Source organism: Equus quagga, unplaced genomic scaffold (assembly GCF_021613505.1).
Source record: "Equus quagga isolate Etosha38 unplaced genomic scaffold, UCLA_HA_Equagga_1.0 HiC_scaffold_6528_RagTag, whole genome shotgun sequence".
In the NCBI taxonomy this organism is placed as follows: domain Eukaryota; kingdom Metazoa; phylum Chordata; class Mammalia; order Perissodactyla; family Equidae; genus Equus; species Equus quagga.
This window is the reverse complement of record NW_025794314.1, coordinates 1-17,249: the sequence shown is the minus strand read 5'-3', so window position 1 is coordinate 17,249 and position 17,249 is coordinate 1. Positions and strand designations below refer to the sequence as shown.

At 49.9% G+C, this 17,249-nt stretch overlaps 1 protein-coding gene across 5 annotated transcripts; it reads left to right on the top strand.

Moving 5' to 3' along the window:
- The first annotated feature begins 465 nt into the window (after positions 1–465).
- Positions 466–13,670, top strand: LOC124232473 (cytochrome P450 4F2-like). 5 transcript variants are annotated; one of them, XM_046649440.1, is made up of 11 exons: positions 466–628; positions 3,664–3,717; positions 3,808–3,935; positions 5,790–5,911; positions 6,701–6,971; positions 7,955–8,021; positions 8,190–8,319; positions 12,410–12,543; positions 12,641–12,705; positions 12,885–12,967; positions 13,408–13,670. In XM_046649440.1, the coding sequence occupies exons 1-11, from the start codon at positions 505–507 to the stop codon at positions 13,583–13,585; spliced, it is 1,356 nt and encodes a 451-aa protein (XP_046505396.1). In that variant the 5' UTR covers positions 466–504; the 3' UTR covers positions 13,586–13,670. The 5 variants fall into 5 exon arrangements, 3 of the variants coding, with proteins under 3 accessions (XP_046505396.1, XP_046505397.1, XP_046505398.1); XM_046649441.1 differs by having other exon boundaries at positions 12,885–12,979; positions 13,408–13,526; XR_006886860.1 differs by lacking the exon at positions 12,641–12,705 and having other exon boundaries at positions 12,410–12,640; positions 13,408–13,453.
- Positions 13,671–17,249: the final 3,579 nt, after the last annotated feature.

Here is a 17,249-nt window from a genome sequence, read left to right as displayed (position 1 = left end):
TGATTGATATTCGGAGTTCAGGTGTATTCCCTGGGGTCTGCCTGGCCTGGTACGTCCTTTGTCTGCAAACCCATCACCATTGGGGGAACCAGAGACCCCCTGGACATGTCAGGACTTGAAAAGGATGTGAGAATGAGCCCCTGGGTCTAGTCCTGAGTCCACCCTCCTGCTCACAAACCTCCCTCTTGAGTGCCTCCCCCTGTGGGCGCCCCAGGGCTGCAACCCCTCCCAGGATGAGGGAAATCCATCTTCTGGAGCCAAGGTCGGCCTCTGTGTGCAGAGCGTGTTTTCTCCCTGTGCCCTGGTTGCTCCCTTGGGACTTGGAGAGGCCTCAGGGACCCTCCTGCCCTAAGAGGAAAGGAGCAGGAGGAAGCATAGATTCCCCCATCCCTGCAGAATCTGGACAGAGCGTCCACATGAGAGGCTGCAGGGGGGACATGCCATGGCTGTTTCTGGGGAGTGACGGCCCCTCCTTGCTTGCAGGTCACCCCCACTGAGCAAGGCATGAGAGTTGTTACTCAGCTGGTGGCCAACTACCCCCAGGGATTTGTGACCTGGCTGGGCCCAGTCATACCCCTTGTCAATCTCTGCCACCCCGACATGGTCCGGACTGTCCTCAGCGCCTCAGGTACCCATGCAGAGCTTGTGGTGGTGGTGCCGCGGTGCATCCAAGCGCTTCTAGCTGCTCCCTGCAAGCTTCTGTGCATCCCCTGCAGGACCCCGGCCCTCGGCCCTCTGCCCCTCTCCTCTCAGTCATCTTTCTCTTTCCTTCCTGTTTTCACCAACCCCCATCTCACCGATCCTCCCTCCACTGCTGTTTGCCCCCTGCCCTGCTGTCCTGGGCACCCCTGGGGCCCCAAGAGGCTTCAATGCAAGTCACTGTCCGGGGGGATCTTTACCCTTAGAAGACAGATCTAGGCAGAGTGATCCCCGATCTCGAGTGGTGAGGAATGGGCTGGAGGGAGATGAATGAGGCAGCCCAGAGGAGAAGCAAGGTCTCTGCTGGGCCAGGCTGGAAGGCGTCCTGGAGGAGGGGCTGCTGGAACTGGGTCTGAAACAATGAGCTGAAATTTTTTAAAGCAGAGGGCTGCAGTGGGCAAGATGGGATCTGAGGCCCCCTGCTAGGTCTGGCCTCAGCCCTGCTCACCCCCAGGCCAGAGCATGAGGGCTTGAGCTGGTGCAGGATCTGGGCTGCTATTTTCATGACGTCCAACTCTGATGGGTTGATTCCTTCTACTCCCTCCTGTGGCTAGTCCTCTTCAAGCTCATGGCCCTCCTGCTCCAGGCCCCAGGAATCACCCCAAGCAGACCCCACCCCAGCCAGGCTCCCTTCTGTTGTTCCCCTGCCATTCTGACTTCCAGACGGACCAGGCTGAAGTGGGGAACAGGCAGAAGCCGACAGGGTCCTTGGCTCTAACACCAAAATGCTGGGTGACTCTAGGCAGGTCCCTGGCTTTCTCTGGCTGCCAGGGTCTCTTTCAGCTGTGAGTGGTGGAACGTCTACCCTGTATGGGCTAAGCAAAGAAAGGGAATTGACTGACTGTTCAGGCCAGGGATCTTGTCTTCAGGCGTGGCTGGATCCAGGTCTCAGACAGTGTCATCGGGAGTCGGTCTTCGTTTGTTGGTTCTGTGTCCCTCTGTGATGGCTTCAGTCTCACGCTGGTCAAGATGAGTCCCAGAAGCTCAGCTCCTACGGAAACATGAGATCGTTCCCAACAGTTCCAGGAAGAGCTGCAGGACTCGCTTTAGTTTGCCTGCTTAGGTCACAGGACCAGTTCCTCATCCAGTCACTGTGACTCCGATTGCCCGGATAGGCAGGCATAGGGTTCTCAGAGCTATTGTTCTGGGGTTCAAGGCAGTTCGATGGGTAAGAACTCAGGCCCTGATTCAGACAGATCTGGGATCAGGTCTTAGGCATGCCACTTACAACCTGGAAGGCTGTGTGCAAGTGAGTTCATATTGTTCAGAGCCTCAGTCTCCTTATCCAGAAAATGGGGATAGGAGAGAGGTCAGGTGAACATGGACTCGGGATTCAAATGGGGAAGGACCCTTTGTGTTCCTGTAACTGAGGGACCTCAGTTGTCGTGTATGGAAGGTGTGGGGAAGGACCCCCGGAGAAGGATAAGCTGCTGGGTGGGATTCGCGGGGCTCAGGTCTAGGTCTCTGCCCTGCAGGTCCTTCCCTCTGGCCACCTGGAAGAGTGGTTCAGTTCCTCTTTGTTCCTCTCCAGATTCGGAGCTCAGAGGAAGGTCTCCTGTACAGAGAGCCTGGCGAGGACCTATGGGGACGTGTGCTGCTGGTGGGTGGGGCCCTGGCATGCAGTCATCCGCATCTTTCACCCCACCTGCATCAAGCCGGTGCTCTTTGCTCCAGGTAGACACCCCGCTGGCCACAGCTTGCCTGCTGCTGAGGTCTCTGAGCCGCCCCCAGCTGGGCAGGTGACCCGGTGCAGACAGGAGGGCCTGTTCTGGAGATGACTGCTTTTGTCTTACCTGGATCCCCACCTGCCGGACACGTGGTCATGTCTGCTCACGCTGAGGCTGTATCTGTGTGCTGTCTGCTGTATGGCCACGTCTGGTCACAGTTGTGTTTCTACCTGGATCCTAGTTACAGCTGGTATATGTTACACTTACTACAGCTGATATGTTTACACTTGGTTATAGTTCGCATATGTTATATTTGGTTACAGCTGGTATGTTACACTTGGTTACAACTGGTGTATGATACCTTTGGTTACAACTGGCATATGTTACACTTGGTTACAGCTGGTATATGATACCTTTGGTAATAGTGGTGTAAGTTACACTTGGCTACACCTGGTATATATTATATTTGGTTACATCTGGTATATGTTTGCTCCTCGGATCAAATGGGGATGGTCGCAGTCATGACTGGGGCTCGCCTGTGGCCAAGGACATTCGAGGTGTGTTGGAATCTGTCTGGGTTTTGTCTGATGCCCCTTGAGTGTGTCTGGTTCTCCTGCTGGTCATTTCTGGGCCAAATTGGGGTTTGTCTGAGCTCTGGGACCTGGGTCCTTCTGAGAAATGCCTGAGACCTTATGCGAGTCTTGTCTGAGGCAGGTCTTAGCATATTTCTGGGTCATGTCTGGTCCACGTCTGTGACATTGATGGGACTACATGTAAGTCCTGTCTGTAGGATATGCTGAGGTTATCTTTCGGTCCATTTTAGAGCACGTTGTGTGATGTCAGGGTGTGTCATGCATGTTGTTTCATGTCAGGACATGTTAGTGCATGGTGAGGCCATGTCAGATGTCCCAGGAGATGTGACAGCTGGGCAGACACGGTGTCCCAGGTCCCTGTGAAGGCGTTTTGTAGAGTTCTTGGCTGAGCTCGGGTGTTTAGAACATGTTGGACCCTGTAGGAGCCACACTGAGCCATGCTGTGGCGTGTTATGCCATGTTGGGATGCATCTAAGCACGTAGGGGTGTGTCTGTGGGCTCTGCCTTTGCTATAGTCTGTGCTGTTGCCTGGTCTAGGCCCCCTTTACCCTGCCCCTTCTCCTAGATTCCTCTGCCCTTGCCCCAACTCCTGCTATGCTGGGCATGGAGGGGGAGTGCACACCCCTGGCTGGGGCCCCGCCTTGCCTCAAAAGTCCCTCCCCTCCCCCGCTACATGGCCCCTGATGGCTTATCTCTCATGTCAGCTGCCATCGCGCCTAAGGACATGGTCTTCTACAGTTTCCTGAAGCCCTGGCTGGGTGAGTAACTGCATGTGAGGGGATTGGGGACAACCTTGGGGCCCAGGGGAAGGCCCTCCCTTGCTCACTCTCTGTGGCTGCCCCTACCAGGGGATGGGCTCCTGCTGAGTGGTGGTGACAAGTGGAGCAGGCACCGCCGCATGCTGACACCCGCCTTCCACTTCAACATCCTGAAGTCCTACGTGAGGATTTTCAATGACAGTGTGAACATCATGCATGTGAGTCTCTTGAACCCAAGCTCCTACCTGGAGCCTTGGGGGCAATGGGGGCTCAGAGACATCTTGTCTGGAATTCTGACTCTCCTGGGTAGCTTTGGGGCCATTGCTTCTCCTTTCTGAGCCTTGGTTTCCTCAGCTGTAAACTGGGGATAATAAGCCTCACTTTGCAGGATGGACAAGATGACGTAATGGACCCACGTCCCTGGCACATAGTAGGTGCTCATGTGCTAGTTTCTATGTTTCCCTCTCAGAAGCCTTGGAATCCTGAGACACTGTTGACGATAGTGATGAATATTGCATGTTGAGTCCTGAATATGGAGTAACAAGCCACTTTTCAATATATAAAGTTTTATTATTGCTAACAAGTCTACGAGTCAGTGAGCTGGTTCTTCTGGATGTGGATGGGGTCACTTACGTATCTGTGATCAGCTGTGGGTCAGGTACTTTGATGTTCTGGGCTCAGTCCTCTCATGTGTTTGGGGCTTGGTTGGCTGCAGGCTGGTCTAGGATGCTCTCAGTTGGGGCAATCCTCTTGTGTGGTTCCCTCCCTCCAGAAGGCATTTCAGGCTGTTCACATGGCAGAGGCCGGGTTCCAAGAGGCTGAGAGGAAGCTTCAATGCCTCTTGAGCTCTAGGTTTCGGAAGATCACTCATCATTTTTACCACATTGGCCAAAGCAAGTTCAAAGACGAGCACAGAATGAAAGGGTGGTGAAATGTGTGGCTTCTCCTCATGGAAGTTCACAGGCACATTGCAAAGGGTGGATGTAGGGAGGTGAAGCATTGGAGGTGGGGGTTTTGTGAAGTGCCTGGGACTTTCACACACTTGCTAGCTAACAAGTAAGCTCGTTAGTGTTTTGTGGATCCTGCCAGAAGACATGAGACTCCTGAACCAGAGACAAAGGACAGTTTATTACTCATGGCTCGGCAAGCGGCACGTGCCCATTGTTGGTTTGCATTCTTTCTCCAAGTCCCCAATTCCCATGAGGACAACACAGGTGGGCTTCCACGGATGCCTGCTCATGCAGTATGTTGCAATGCACAGGAGGAGCACTAGGTTTAGGGACTGCATGAGTTTCATAGCAATTGGAAGCAAGCCTGATATGTGCCCAGGGGGAGACATTTCCTCTTCCCTCAATGTTGTTTTCTGCAAACACAGCTCTGATAAGTGGCCCAGTTTTTGGCGTGTTTTATGTTCAACATAAGTGAACATGTTTTTGGCATACCCAGCAAGAATGTGCAGGGTGCTCAGGTCCCATGGAGGACTACTGCTACCAACATAGGGGACAGTATCCTAGCCAATATATAACAGTAGGATGATGAAAGCTAGCATTTATTGAACACTTTCTATATGCCAGAAGTTACATGGCAATTCCATGACGTGTGTTGTCTAATTTAATTTTCACGTCCCTGTGAGGTGGAGATTCTTTTTCCCCATTGCAGATGGTGAAACTGAGGCTGAGAGAGGTTAGGGAGTTGCTGGAGTTCACACAGACAGCAAGTGAGCTAACAAGTGGAGCTGGGATTCCAACCTGGTTTGTCTGACACCAAAGCAGGTCATCTGACCTTTCACTGAGGATTTGACAAGTGGAGCCCAGAGGAAGGAAATGAGCTGGCCAAGGGCGCACGGCGTGTAGCAGGCAGAGCCAGGACTGGAATGCAGGTCTCCTGACTTCCAGCTGTGGGGTCTTCATGTCCTCACAGTAACAGCGTCCACTCCCACTCATGCCTGGTCCTCCACAGGACAGGTGCCTGGGACCAAGAAGCTTGGTCTGGGGAGCCCATCCTGGTGTTGGGTTGGCGCGGGGCTCAGGGGCGGCCAGTCCCAGCCTAGGATCTGCTGCTTCTCTGTCCAGGCCAAGTGGAAGCGCCTGGCCTCGGAGGGCAGTGCCCATCTGGACATGTTTGAGCACATCAGCCTCATGACCCTCGACAGTCTGCAGAAATGTGTCTTCAGTTTCAACAGCGATTGCCAGGAGTGAGTCCTTGCCCAAGGCCTGGGAACATGGGCCATAGACACAAGGGAATAGATGGAGGGAGGACTGACCATGACAATCAGAAGGGCCTTCCTGGAGGAGAAGGGTCTGAGCTGGACACCAAAGTTCAGGGAAGGGGAAAGAGACAGAGCAATCCTTTTGGGTAGGTAGAAATGTTTGATGCAGGCCAGGAGGCTAGGAAGAGCAGAGAGTTTGCAACAATGAGGAGACACCTGGGTAGTGAGGTTGGAGTTGTAGGCAGGGGTAGGTCTTAATGACATTAAAAAGCCAAGCAAAGGAAGATGAACCTGATACTGAGGTTTCCAGGGAACCATGGAAGGTGTTTGAGCAGATGAGGGTTGTGGTCAAAGCTGAGCTTGGATGTCTGACTCTAGAGAAGACAGACTGTCATGTAGATACAGGTGGTGTTGACAATGGATGCGTGGAGACTCAGGAGAGGCTAGGTCCACTGTCAGTTGGGAGAGGACAAAGTCTCAGCTGTGTGGACAGCTTTGGAAGGAGAAGGGCAGATAGAGGAGAGAAGCATGATGTCTCAGCTGTGCCCTGGGCACCTGGCACATGGAGGCAGCTCACAGAGACTAGGAAGCAGGGAGAGAAGAAAGACTGGAGAGCCACGTCTCCTGGATCATCCCCACCATCCATCTGTGGGTCCATCTGTTCCTGGAGACTCAGTTTCCCCATGGGAGATTGGACCTGCCTTCTGGTGGGAGGTGCTTCCGGGGCTTCAGGTGAGCTAAGTTGTTGCCTCCCTTCATGCCCGCATCCTGCAGGAAGCCTAGTGAATACATTTCTGCTGTCTTGGAGCTCAGTGCCCTTGTGACAAAGCGGAATGAGCAGATCTTCCTGTACATGGACTCCCTGTACCACCTCACCTCTGAGGGACAGCGCTTCCGTAGGGTCTGCCGCCTGGTGCACGACTTCACAGATTCCATCATCCAGGAGCGCCGCCGCACCCTCCCTGATCAGGGTCTTGATGACCTCCTCAAGGCTAAGGCTAAGGTCAAGACTTTGGACTTCATCGATGTGCTCCTGCTGGCTAAGGTGGGCTTCTCTGGGATCTGAATTCGAGAGGGACGATGTACCTTGATTTCAAATGTCAGATGGGAGAACTTGGACCTGATCCAGAGGGCAGTGAGGAGGCATGGAAGGTGCTTGAGGAAGGGAGGGATGGGTCAGGGGTATGTTTTAGAGATGACTGTGTGGAATGCAGGCTCCGGGGGACTGCTAAGTCTGAAACTGATGCTGGGCAGGGCCTGGGACTTTACATATCTATACATATGATTAACTTATTGAGTCTAATATATATATATTAGACTACACCTATATGTACCTCAGAACCCTGGATCAGAGTGGCCAACTTATTGCTCACAGTAGTAACAGTAGCCAGAGCAGAAGTGTGGCTCTGGTTCCCCATTCCCAAGTTCCTCTGAGGGTGACATGATGCTTTTACTTGTGCATGCAGCCATGCTTGCATCATGAGAGAGGTGTCCCCACAGTATGAACTTTGGAACTTAGGACAGCTGACTCATCTGTCCTTTCTTCCTTATGGTGAGAGAGACAAGGAGAGGAGGAGAAGGAGAATTTTCTGGAATATAAGCAGATCTTCAGTGAGAAGGCAAAGTCTGTAGGTTCTGTAGGGTTATCTCCAGGGGAGATAAGGAATCTCTGGATCTACCATCCAACAATGTGAGCAAATTGCTCTGGAGGGATGCTCAATCACTAACTTCCAAGGCAAGTTGCCAGTCAATCATCCTGCAGCCCAGGTTGCCAATAAATTTTTCTCAGAAAGCCTTCATCACGAACCATGGAAATGTTCATGGATCATTGATTCCTCCCACCAGGGACAAGAGAGGAGGCAAGGATGCCAAGGAGGAGGCCTGTGGGGTGGGGCCTCTGGGGATAGGGACCAAGGAAGGTCCAGGAGTGCAGGGTTGGCTTGGGTTCCTGGGATGATGATGGAGCTTCAGAGATTGTCTCAGGGCCCCTAGGAACTGGTGATTTTGTGGGTCTTGCTTTCTCTCCAGGATGAAGATGGGAAGGAACTGTCAGATGAGGACATCCGAGCTGAAGCTGACACCTTTATGTTTGGGGGTGAGAATACAGAAGGGGCAGGGGTCTCTCTATCCCAGGGATTTGGTTGGTGGGCCCTGGACCAGCCCATAGTCCCCTGTCCTCCCTGAGGGCCTTAGTGTCAGGGCGCTGTCCACCTTCTGGTGCTGAAGTCGCTGAGAGACCCAGACCTGTCTGGCTGCCTCTCAGGACATGACACCACAGCCAGCGGCCTCTCCTGGGTCCTGTACAACCTCGCGAGGCACCCAGAGCACCAGCAGCGCTGCCGGCAGGAGGTGCGAGACCACCTAAGGGACCGCGAGCCTAAAGAGATTGAGTGGTGAGTGCAGGTGCACATGGTCTGTTCCTGAAACCCTCTCCTTGGCTCTGCTCCCCAGCTGGGAGTGGGAAGATCTTTTCATCCATTCTGTGATTTTTGCTTAGTGGAAATAGGAGCAGAGCCCAGAGGCGGGGTCTGGTACCCAGCCCGGGTCGATAAGGACAGGGAAAACCCTTCTGAGTAGAAGATCTGGGCGGTTGAGAGAATTAGTGCAATGTGTGAGGGCAGATCATGCCCCTCAGGACATGTTCAGAGAGTGAACCTCCCTTCTGCTCCCTTACTTTTCTCTCTGAAATCACATTCTTTCAAACATCTGCACCGCCTGGATGTTTGCTGGGCTCCTAACTCCTATCATATTGTTCAGTCCAGGGTTCACAGGGGACACCTGGGGATTGAAGTCACTCAACTCTTGTCCATGAACACCTCCACCTTCATCCATCCAGTCCCCATTCAGCAAACACTGCCACACTGCATGCCCATCCCCAATTCTGTGCCGTCCCCAGCTCTTCTCAGCCCTATCCTGTGTCCTGGAGACCCGGGAAGCACCCAGACCTTGCCTGTGCCTTCCAGGAGCTCCCAGCCTGGTGGGGGATCATCCCAGGTCAGGACACACCCAGTCCACATGGGCAGGACCTGGGTTCAGAGCAGGACAGGCAAGACTGAGGTTGGAGAGAGTTCTCAGCTGAGACCTTGAATGCTGATCAGTAGACATTTGGGTGTAGTTGTGTGTGGTTCTCTCAAGAAGATAGTGTGGGCAAAAGTGATGGGGAGGAGAAGGGCACAGGGAGAGGGAGAGGGGGAGGGAAGGTAGCAGAGAGGGAGAGATAAAGAGAGACAAAGAGCGGGAGAGACGAATAGAATGGAGGAGGGGGAAGGAGAGAGAGAGAAAGGAGAGGGAAGGAGGGAGCAAGAGAGGGAGAGAGAGAGTGGGGGATGGAGGGACAAAGGAAGGGAAGGAGACGGGAAGGGCGGGAGAATGAGAGAGAGACTGACTCATGGTGAGATGATGAGGCTGGGAGATGGCAGGAGAGGCTGGTTGTGGAAGACTTTAGTGAAATGTTAAGGGCTCCATTTTTAACTCAAAGGCAATGGGGAACCAAGGAAGGTGTTTGAGCAGGAGGAGGACAGGTGAGATCTGGGTAGCAGAGAGAGATTTCTAGGCTGGGGGGGGGCCTACTGGAGAGGACAAGCTGTAGGATCGGGCCCAGGGAGGAGATCCAAGGCCTGAGCCAGGCCAGGGGCTGGGGTATGGTGAGGAGATGTTGGACTGGACAGGCGTTTCGGAGGAAGTGTTCACTCCAAGTCTTGCTCAGCACAGCGATCCCGTGAGGTGGAGAAATACTTTTATTCTTTTTAATCCAAGAGTTAACAAAAATTATGCACTTGGTAAAAAAGAAGAGTTCAAAAGAGTTTATAATAAAGATGAACTTCCTTCTTAATCTGCGCCCTAGGAATAACTCCTGTCAATGATTTCCTGTGCCTCCTTTAGAAGACATCTATCCTTATGCCCACATTTATATTTCTCCTCTCTTTCTGTCTCTGTCCAGGTGGCAGTTCAGGTCGGCACATTAAAAATACACCTTTGAGCTCTTCACTTTTTCTTGAAGAATGAGTTTTGGAAAAGTAGTTTTGAATGAGATAAACGGTGATGAGAACAAGTTCTTATTACACTAAATGAGACATTACAGAGAAGACTAGGGTTATCCTTGACACCGTAAGTTGGTTAACATTCATCACCACACACAGTTACAAACTTTTGTTTCTTGCGATGAGAACTTTTAAGATCTACCCTCTTAGCAGCTTTCAAATATATAATACAGTATTGTTACCTAAACTCACCATGCTGTACCTTACATCTGTTTGATTACTTTTGGGTAATTTTCATAAAGTCAAATTTGTCAGAACTTTCTTTTGCAGCCGTTCCCTCCATCCATACCCTAGGGCTCTGTGGGCTTCCTTTACCACATGTTAAGTTGTTACTTATTCACGTGTCTGTCTCTGAGCTCTCTTTTCTGTTCCATGGGTCTATTTTCCCGTCCTTGAAGAGGTGCCACACTGTTTTTTTTCAGTACTGCCTGTTTGTGATAGGTCTTAATATCTGGTAGAGTTCCTCTTCTTTAATCTTTCAATTTTAAATTGACCCAGCTCTTCATGACCTTTTATTCTTCCAGGAAATATTTTAGAGTAAGTTTACCAAGTTTCTGAAAAGGTCAGGTGGATTTTTATTTGAATTGGATATACTCTACTGGTTGACGTGAATGTATGATTGGCCTGTGGAAAACGGATTATTGCACAGTATTAACACACACTATCCCAGAGTGCGGAATGGATATCCATTTCTGGATATTCAAAATATCTTCAGTCTCTTAATAGAGTCTGACATATTTGCATAGAGATTTTTTGCATATTTTGTTAATTTAACCCTTAGAATCTTTTGTTGCTACAGTGAATCATATCTTCTATTTGGATTGAGAGAAGTTCATAAGTTCTTTTGGAATATACAGATTTCACTTTTCTCACTAAGTCTAATCCAGATTTTATATTATTGTTATTATCGTCTTTTCTTTTATTATCTTTTCTAACTGGTTGTTATTTCTACATAGAAAAGCCAATCATTTATGCATACAAATTTTGTGCCTACTGACCAGAATCAATGCTAAAGAGGGAGTCTTGTATCAATAGGGAAAATCAAGATCATTTAATTAAAGCTCTTGGAACAACAGGGAAGCTACCTGGAAAACAGTTGATTCAACCTGCTTCTCACATCTCATAACAAGATAAGATACAGATGAATCAAAGGTTTAAAATAAACAATAAAAGAGTCTAAAAGCTCTAGAGGAAACCATGGAAAATTATTTTATAGTTCCAGGGTGGGGCAGGCCCTATTTTTTATTTCTGGTGAGTAAGATTCGCTTTGAGCTAACATCTCTTACCAATCTTCCTCTTTTTTTGCTTGAGGAAGATTAGCCCTGAGATAACCTCTGTGCCAGTCTTCATCTATTTTGTACGTGGCATGCTGCCACAGCATGGCTTGACAAGTAGTGTAGGTCCCCGCCAGGGATCCTGGCCTCCGTCCCGGGGCTGCCAAAGTAGAGGAGGCTGGACTTAACCACTATGCCCCGGGGCTGGCCCAGGGAGGCCGTATTTTTGACACAAATCCCCAGGAGATAGACAAGAAGAGATTGATATATTGTTAAATGAAAAAGATACAGAGCAGTGTATAATATATAGTATGCTACTATATAATTATTTTTAACTTTTTATTGAGATTATGATAGTTTACAACCTGACTATATAATTTTTTAAGATGGAAAAATCGTAACTCTGGAAGGATACATAAAAAAATAACCTCAGGAAACTGTGAGGAGTGCAATGAGTGGTGTTGGGCCATAGGGACGGTGTTTTGTAGTTTTCCAATGTAGAACCAGTTAACTGTATCAGCTATTAAAAATTCAAATCACTACCCAACAAAAAAGGGGCTAAAGAAACAGAATTCAGCCCCCTTTCCAGATTTTCATTGTTTATAAAAATTTCCAGTGGATTCTCTTCTGTTTTCTAAGCATAAAATCACTCTCTGCCAAAAATGACACAATTACCCCCACATTTCAAACCGCATTACATCCGTTTTTTCCCTTGTCTAATTGCATTAGCTCGTGTCTCTAGTACGATGATAAATAAGAGGAAAACATTGGATCCATTTCTGTTGCTTCTTTCTTACTTATCTGCCTTTGATTTTGGTCTCTTGCCATAGAGAATATTTTATTTTTATGCCAATTTTTAAACCTTTTTATGGTTGGCATTTGGGTGCTGTGTTTTGCTCAGAAAAGCTTTTAAAAGTATCTGACTAAATTTTCTCTGTCTGGCACTGTGTAATATTGCTTTTCTTTCTTTTATTTTCAAACCACTGTATTGAGGTATGGGTAATATACAAAAGCTGTACACATTTAATGTGCACAACTTAATGAGTTTGGAGATGTGTGATCCATCTGGGATACATTTTGTTGTAGGGAGAGAGGGTCTACCTGGGCAGGAGGAGGGCTGAGGGGTCTCTGTCTTGGCTCTCTGGATAATTGTTGGGGGGTTTCCTTAGGGACGACCTGGCCCAGTTGCCCTTCCTGACCATGTGCATCAAGGAGAGTCTGCGGTTGCATCCCCCCGCCGTGGGCATTTCCCGACGCTGCACCCAGGACATTGTGCTCCCAGATGGCCGGGTCATCCCCAAAGGTGCCCTCAACGTCAAGAGGAGGAGGATCCTGGGCAAGAAGAGGGGCCCGTATGCCAGGGGGTGATCTCTTCTTAACCGGCCCCTCCTCTCCCACAGGTATTATCTGTGTCATCAGTATTTTCGGGACCCACCACAACCCATCCGTGTGGCCAAATCCTGAGGTGCTGCCTCCCCCAACCCTCATCCTTGTCTGCTCCCCTAAGGGGACCCAGGGGAGGGTGCAGCATTATGACCTGGCAAATCAGACATCACCTCCCCCCATCATACACACGTCTGACTCTCCATGGCTGGAGGTCCTGGGAGAACCCACCCAGCAGCCCTGTCTTGGCCTCGCCCCCAGGTCTATGATCCCTTTCGCTTCGACCCAGAAAACACCAAGGAGCGGTCACCTCTGGCTTTTATTCCCTTCTCAGCGGGGCCCAGGTGATGAGGCAGGCATGTGAGGTGGAGATGTGCTGATGGGGGCGGGGGTCTGGGATTGAGATCCCAACATGACTGTGAGGGCGGGAAAACGGGAAAACTGAAGATGGTCAGATCTCCAGCTCTTGTCCACCCCCGACCCCCCCACACACACCCCCGCCCGGAGGTTATGGGTAATGGTCTGGGGCCTGGGGTCCGCGGTGGTGCTCAGAGCCCCTGCCCCCTGTCTGTTGGTCTGAGCTCCGGCTGCAGTCTGGGCCAGGCTCAGGGGCTGCGCAAGCCCTAGTGGGGGTCCAGGCTTCTCTCTGCCTGCGGGCGGGGATTGGGGTCCCGGGACAGGTTCCGGCGCGATGGTGCGGGGACGGGGGTCCCGGGACAGGTTCCGGCGCGATGGTGCGGGGATGAGGGTCCTGGGCGCCGTCGAGCCCCCACTCCCGCCGCAGGAACTGCATCGGGCAGACGTTCGCCATGACGGAGATGAAGGTGGTCCTGGCGCTCACGCTGCTGAGCTTCCGCGTCCTGCCGGCCGGGGAGGAGCCGCGCCGGAAGCCGGAGCTGATCCTGCGTGCCGAGGGCGGACTGTGGCTGCGGGTGGAGCCGCTGAGCGCGGGCCCCCAGTGACCCGCGGCCTCCCGACCCTGGATCCACCCCGACCCCACACCTCGCTGTGCAGATTCCCAGGAATAAATCTGTGCTGTCACCTCTGCCCCAGCCTATCGGGAGCCAGCAGGGGGCGGTGGTGGCTGCGGGGGGATGGGGAGGGGCCGTGGTGGGTGGAGGCGGGGCCGGTGTCTCTGAGTCCAGCACCCTGCCTGCCTCTCCCGCTGACCACAGGGCCCCATGCCGCTCGAGGGTTCTTCTAGAAACTAATGAGGGACTGCATCCTGTGGGCAGTAGGTAGCTGTGGGAGGTGTCTGAGCAGGAGGGCGCCAGGGTGAAGGACGGACATAAGGGGCACGTTTGAGGCTCTGAGCCAGGGAGGAGACCCCATCATGGCAGATTCATTCCTCCGGGCTGCAAGTGCCTCTCAGGACAGAGATCCGCAGCCAACCTAGGACACAGGGGAGGAGGGCCCGCAGGCCGTACCCCGGCAGCCTCCCCAGGTCTCTGAGGTCCCTTTCTGTTCTTGCCAACAGCGCTGCTCCTGTGTCTGCCCCTCCCAGTCAGGCCCAATGGTGACCCCCTGTCCCACCTTGAGGAAGCCCCTTCTCTTTCCCTCTCTGGGACCCCTGATGCCGCCCCGACAGCCTGGCCAGCAGATACTGGCTGAGACCCACCGTGTGCCTGGTGCTCTCGCAGTGTCAGGGGAGGGCTCATGCCCACCCTTTTCCCCCCAGGTTCCTCTTTCATTCCCATCACAGGCCACCCTGTCCCAGCTTGAGCCATCCCATGACTTGAAATTCAAAGCTGGACCACTGGAAACAAAAATCATCTCCAAAGATCTTGTGCTGTGGAGAAGGTTGCTTGGGCTCAAGTCTTGGCTCTGCTGTGTGACTTGGGCACAGCAACTCCCCTCTCTGAGACTCAGTTTCCTCAACTATATAATGCAGACAACAGCAGTCCCTACCTCAGGGTTGTCTTAAGGACTCCACACGAAGGACTTAGAGCTGTGCTTGGTGCACAGTAAGCACTCAATAAGTGTGGCCATTACTACTGTTCCTCTCAGAAAGCCTGGCTCTTAAAGCATGTTGTCTTTCAAGACTGCGGTTTCTGAGATGAGTTGGAAGAGTGTGTGTGGAGCTCAATGGCAAGCATTCTAGTATTTGTGCTCACTGCATCAGCTCCCCCTCGCCGAGTGGGCCACGCCTACAGGAGCAACTGCTTCTGAGGTCTTGGAGAGCCTGGGAGTGCAAGGAGGCAGGAGAACGAGAGGAACCTCAGGCTGCATCTTGAAGTGATGTCCTGCTATGAAGGGACGTTGATCTCCTTGCACAGCCAAAGAGACTCTGCATTGCTGAGCCCCTGCTGTGCCCTCGAACCTCCTCTCCAGCTTATCTCGCCCCTCCCTGCACTCGGTCACCCTGGTTTCCACTCTGACCTTCCATTGTACCCAGTCTTTCCTCTCCTCAGGGCCTTTGCATGGCTGTTCCCTCTGTTGGGATCCTCTTCTCTCAGATCTTCTGTGACTCGGCCTCAACATTCAGGCTTGACTGAAATGTCACCTCCTCATAGAGGTTCTTCCTTCACTGCTGCAGGACATTTAAAATTCTGACGTGGCTGAGAGTTTGGAAAAACGGCCCAAGTATGGACAATTTTGCAAATAGGGCTGGTAAAGCAAGATGATGAATATTTACTAAGTCTACTATGCAGCAGCCGTACAATGTTTTCAGAATAATCCTCTTAAAGAAATTCTGTGACCTACAAGAAAACAGACAACTAAATGAAATTAGGAAAATAATGCATGAAAAAATGAGAAGTTTAAGAAAAAAATAGAAACCATTCAAAAAATCCAAACAGAAATCCCAAAGTTGAGAAATACAATGACTGAACTGAAGAACTCAGCAGAGTGCTTCAACAGCAGACTCAGCCAAGCAGAAGAAAGAAGCAGTGAGTCATTCTCAAAAAGAAACAATCTAGGCATCATTGGAGTCCTAGAAGGAGAAGAGAGGGAGAAAGGAGCAGAAAGCTCATTTAAGGAAATAATGCCTGAACTTCGCAAATCTGGGGAAAGATTTGGACGTCCAAGTTCATGAAACTAAAGAGTCACTCCCAAATTTTGACCCAAACCACCTTATATATATATTCTCCCTATATCACGTTATAATAAAACTGTCTAAGATCAAGGACAAAGAGAGAGTCTAGAAAGCAGAAAGAGAAAAATATTTCTCTCATTTGAGAGAACCCCCACAAGGCTATCAGCAGACTTCTGAGCAGAAACCTTGCAGGTCAGGTTAAGTGGGGTGATGTAGTCAAAGTCCTGAAAGAAAAAAACTGCCAACCAAGAATACTTTATCTGGAAAATTGTTTTCCAGTTATGAAAGAGAAATAAAAACTGCTCCAGAGAAACAAATCTGAGGTAGTTCATCACAGCTAGACCCGCCTTACAAGACATGCTGAAAGGAGTTCTTCAAGGTGAAATGAAAGGACACTAATTAGTATCATGAAAATGTGAAGATATAAAGGTCACTGGTAAAGGTGAGTATATAATCAAATTCAACATATGCTAATACTGTAAGTTGGTGTTATGTTAATCACTTAACTCTGGTATAAACGTTTAAAGAACAAAAGTATTAAGAATAACTATAGCTACAATAATTTTTGAATGGATTCACAATATAAAAAGGTAAATTGTGATATCAAAAACATAAAATATGAAGAGGGAGTGAAAGGGTAGAGATTTTGTGTGTGATTGAGTTAAGCTGCTCAGCTTAAAATAGACTGTTATATCTATAATGTGTTTTATGGAAGCCTCAGATTAACCACAAAATAAAAACCTACACTAAATACAGAAAAGCTATTGAGAAGGGAATTAAAGCATACCACTATGGAAAATAATCAATTCACAAAGAAAGACAATCAAAGAAGAAGAAAGTAACAAGAAGAGCAGAAAACAGTGAACAAGATCGCATTCGTCAGTTCCTAGCAATAATTACTTTAAATGTAAATGGACTAAATTCTCCAATCAAAAGGCATCGAGTGGCTGAATGGATTCAAAAACAAGACCTAACTGTATGCTGCCCACAAGAGACTCACTTTGGCTTTGAGGACACACCTAAGCTCAAAGTGAAGGGATGGAAAAAGACATTCCACACAAATGGAACCAAATAGAGCAGGGGTAGCATTACAGAAAAAATAGACCAGGTAAAAAGTTGTAACAAGAGACAAAGAAGGTCATTATATAATGATAAAGGGGTCAATTCATCAAAAGGATATAACAACTGTGAGTATATATAAGCCCAACATCAGATCACCTAAATAAATTAAGCAAATACTAAGAAACCTGAAGGGAGAAATGCACGACAGTACAATAATAGTAGGAGACTTTTATCCCTACTTTCTGCAATGGATAGATCAATAAGGAAACACTGCACTTGAATTGTCCCTTAACCATCTGGTCCTGACAGGCATACACAGACCATTCCACCCAACAGCAGAATAACATTCTTCTCATAACCAACTGGACCTAACAGGCATACACAGACCATTCCACCCAACAGCAGAATAACATTTTTCTCATAACCAACTGGACCTAACAGGCATACACAGACCACTCCATCCAACAGCAGAATAACATTCTACTCATACCCAACTGGACCTAACAGGCATACACAAACCATTCCATCCA

Excerpts from the sequence above, each read along its gene's own strand:
- LOC124232473 (XM_046649440.1), top strand. The coding sequence starts at position 505 with ATGAGAGTTGTTACTCAGCTGGTGGCCAACTACCCCCAGGGATTTGTG. Across the intron at positions 8,320-12,409 it reads GAGCCTAAAGAGATTGAGTG|GGACGACCTGGCCCAGTTGC; the intron begins GTGAGTGCAGGT and ends GGGTTTCCTTAG. Across the intron at positions 12,968-13,407 it reads CCCTTCTCAGCGGGGCCCAG|GAACTGCATCGGGCAGACGT; the intron begins GTGATGAGGCAG and ends CTCCCGCCGCAG.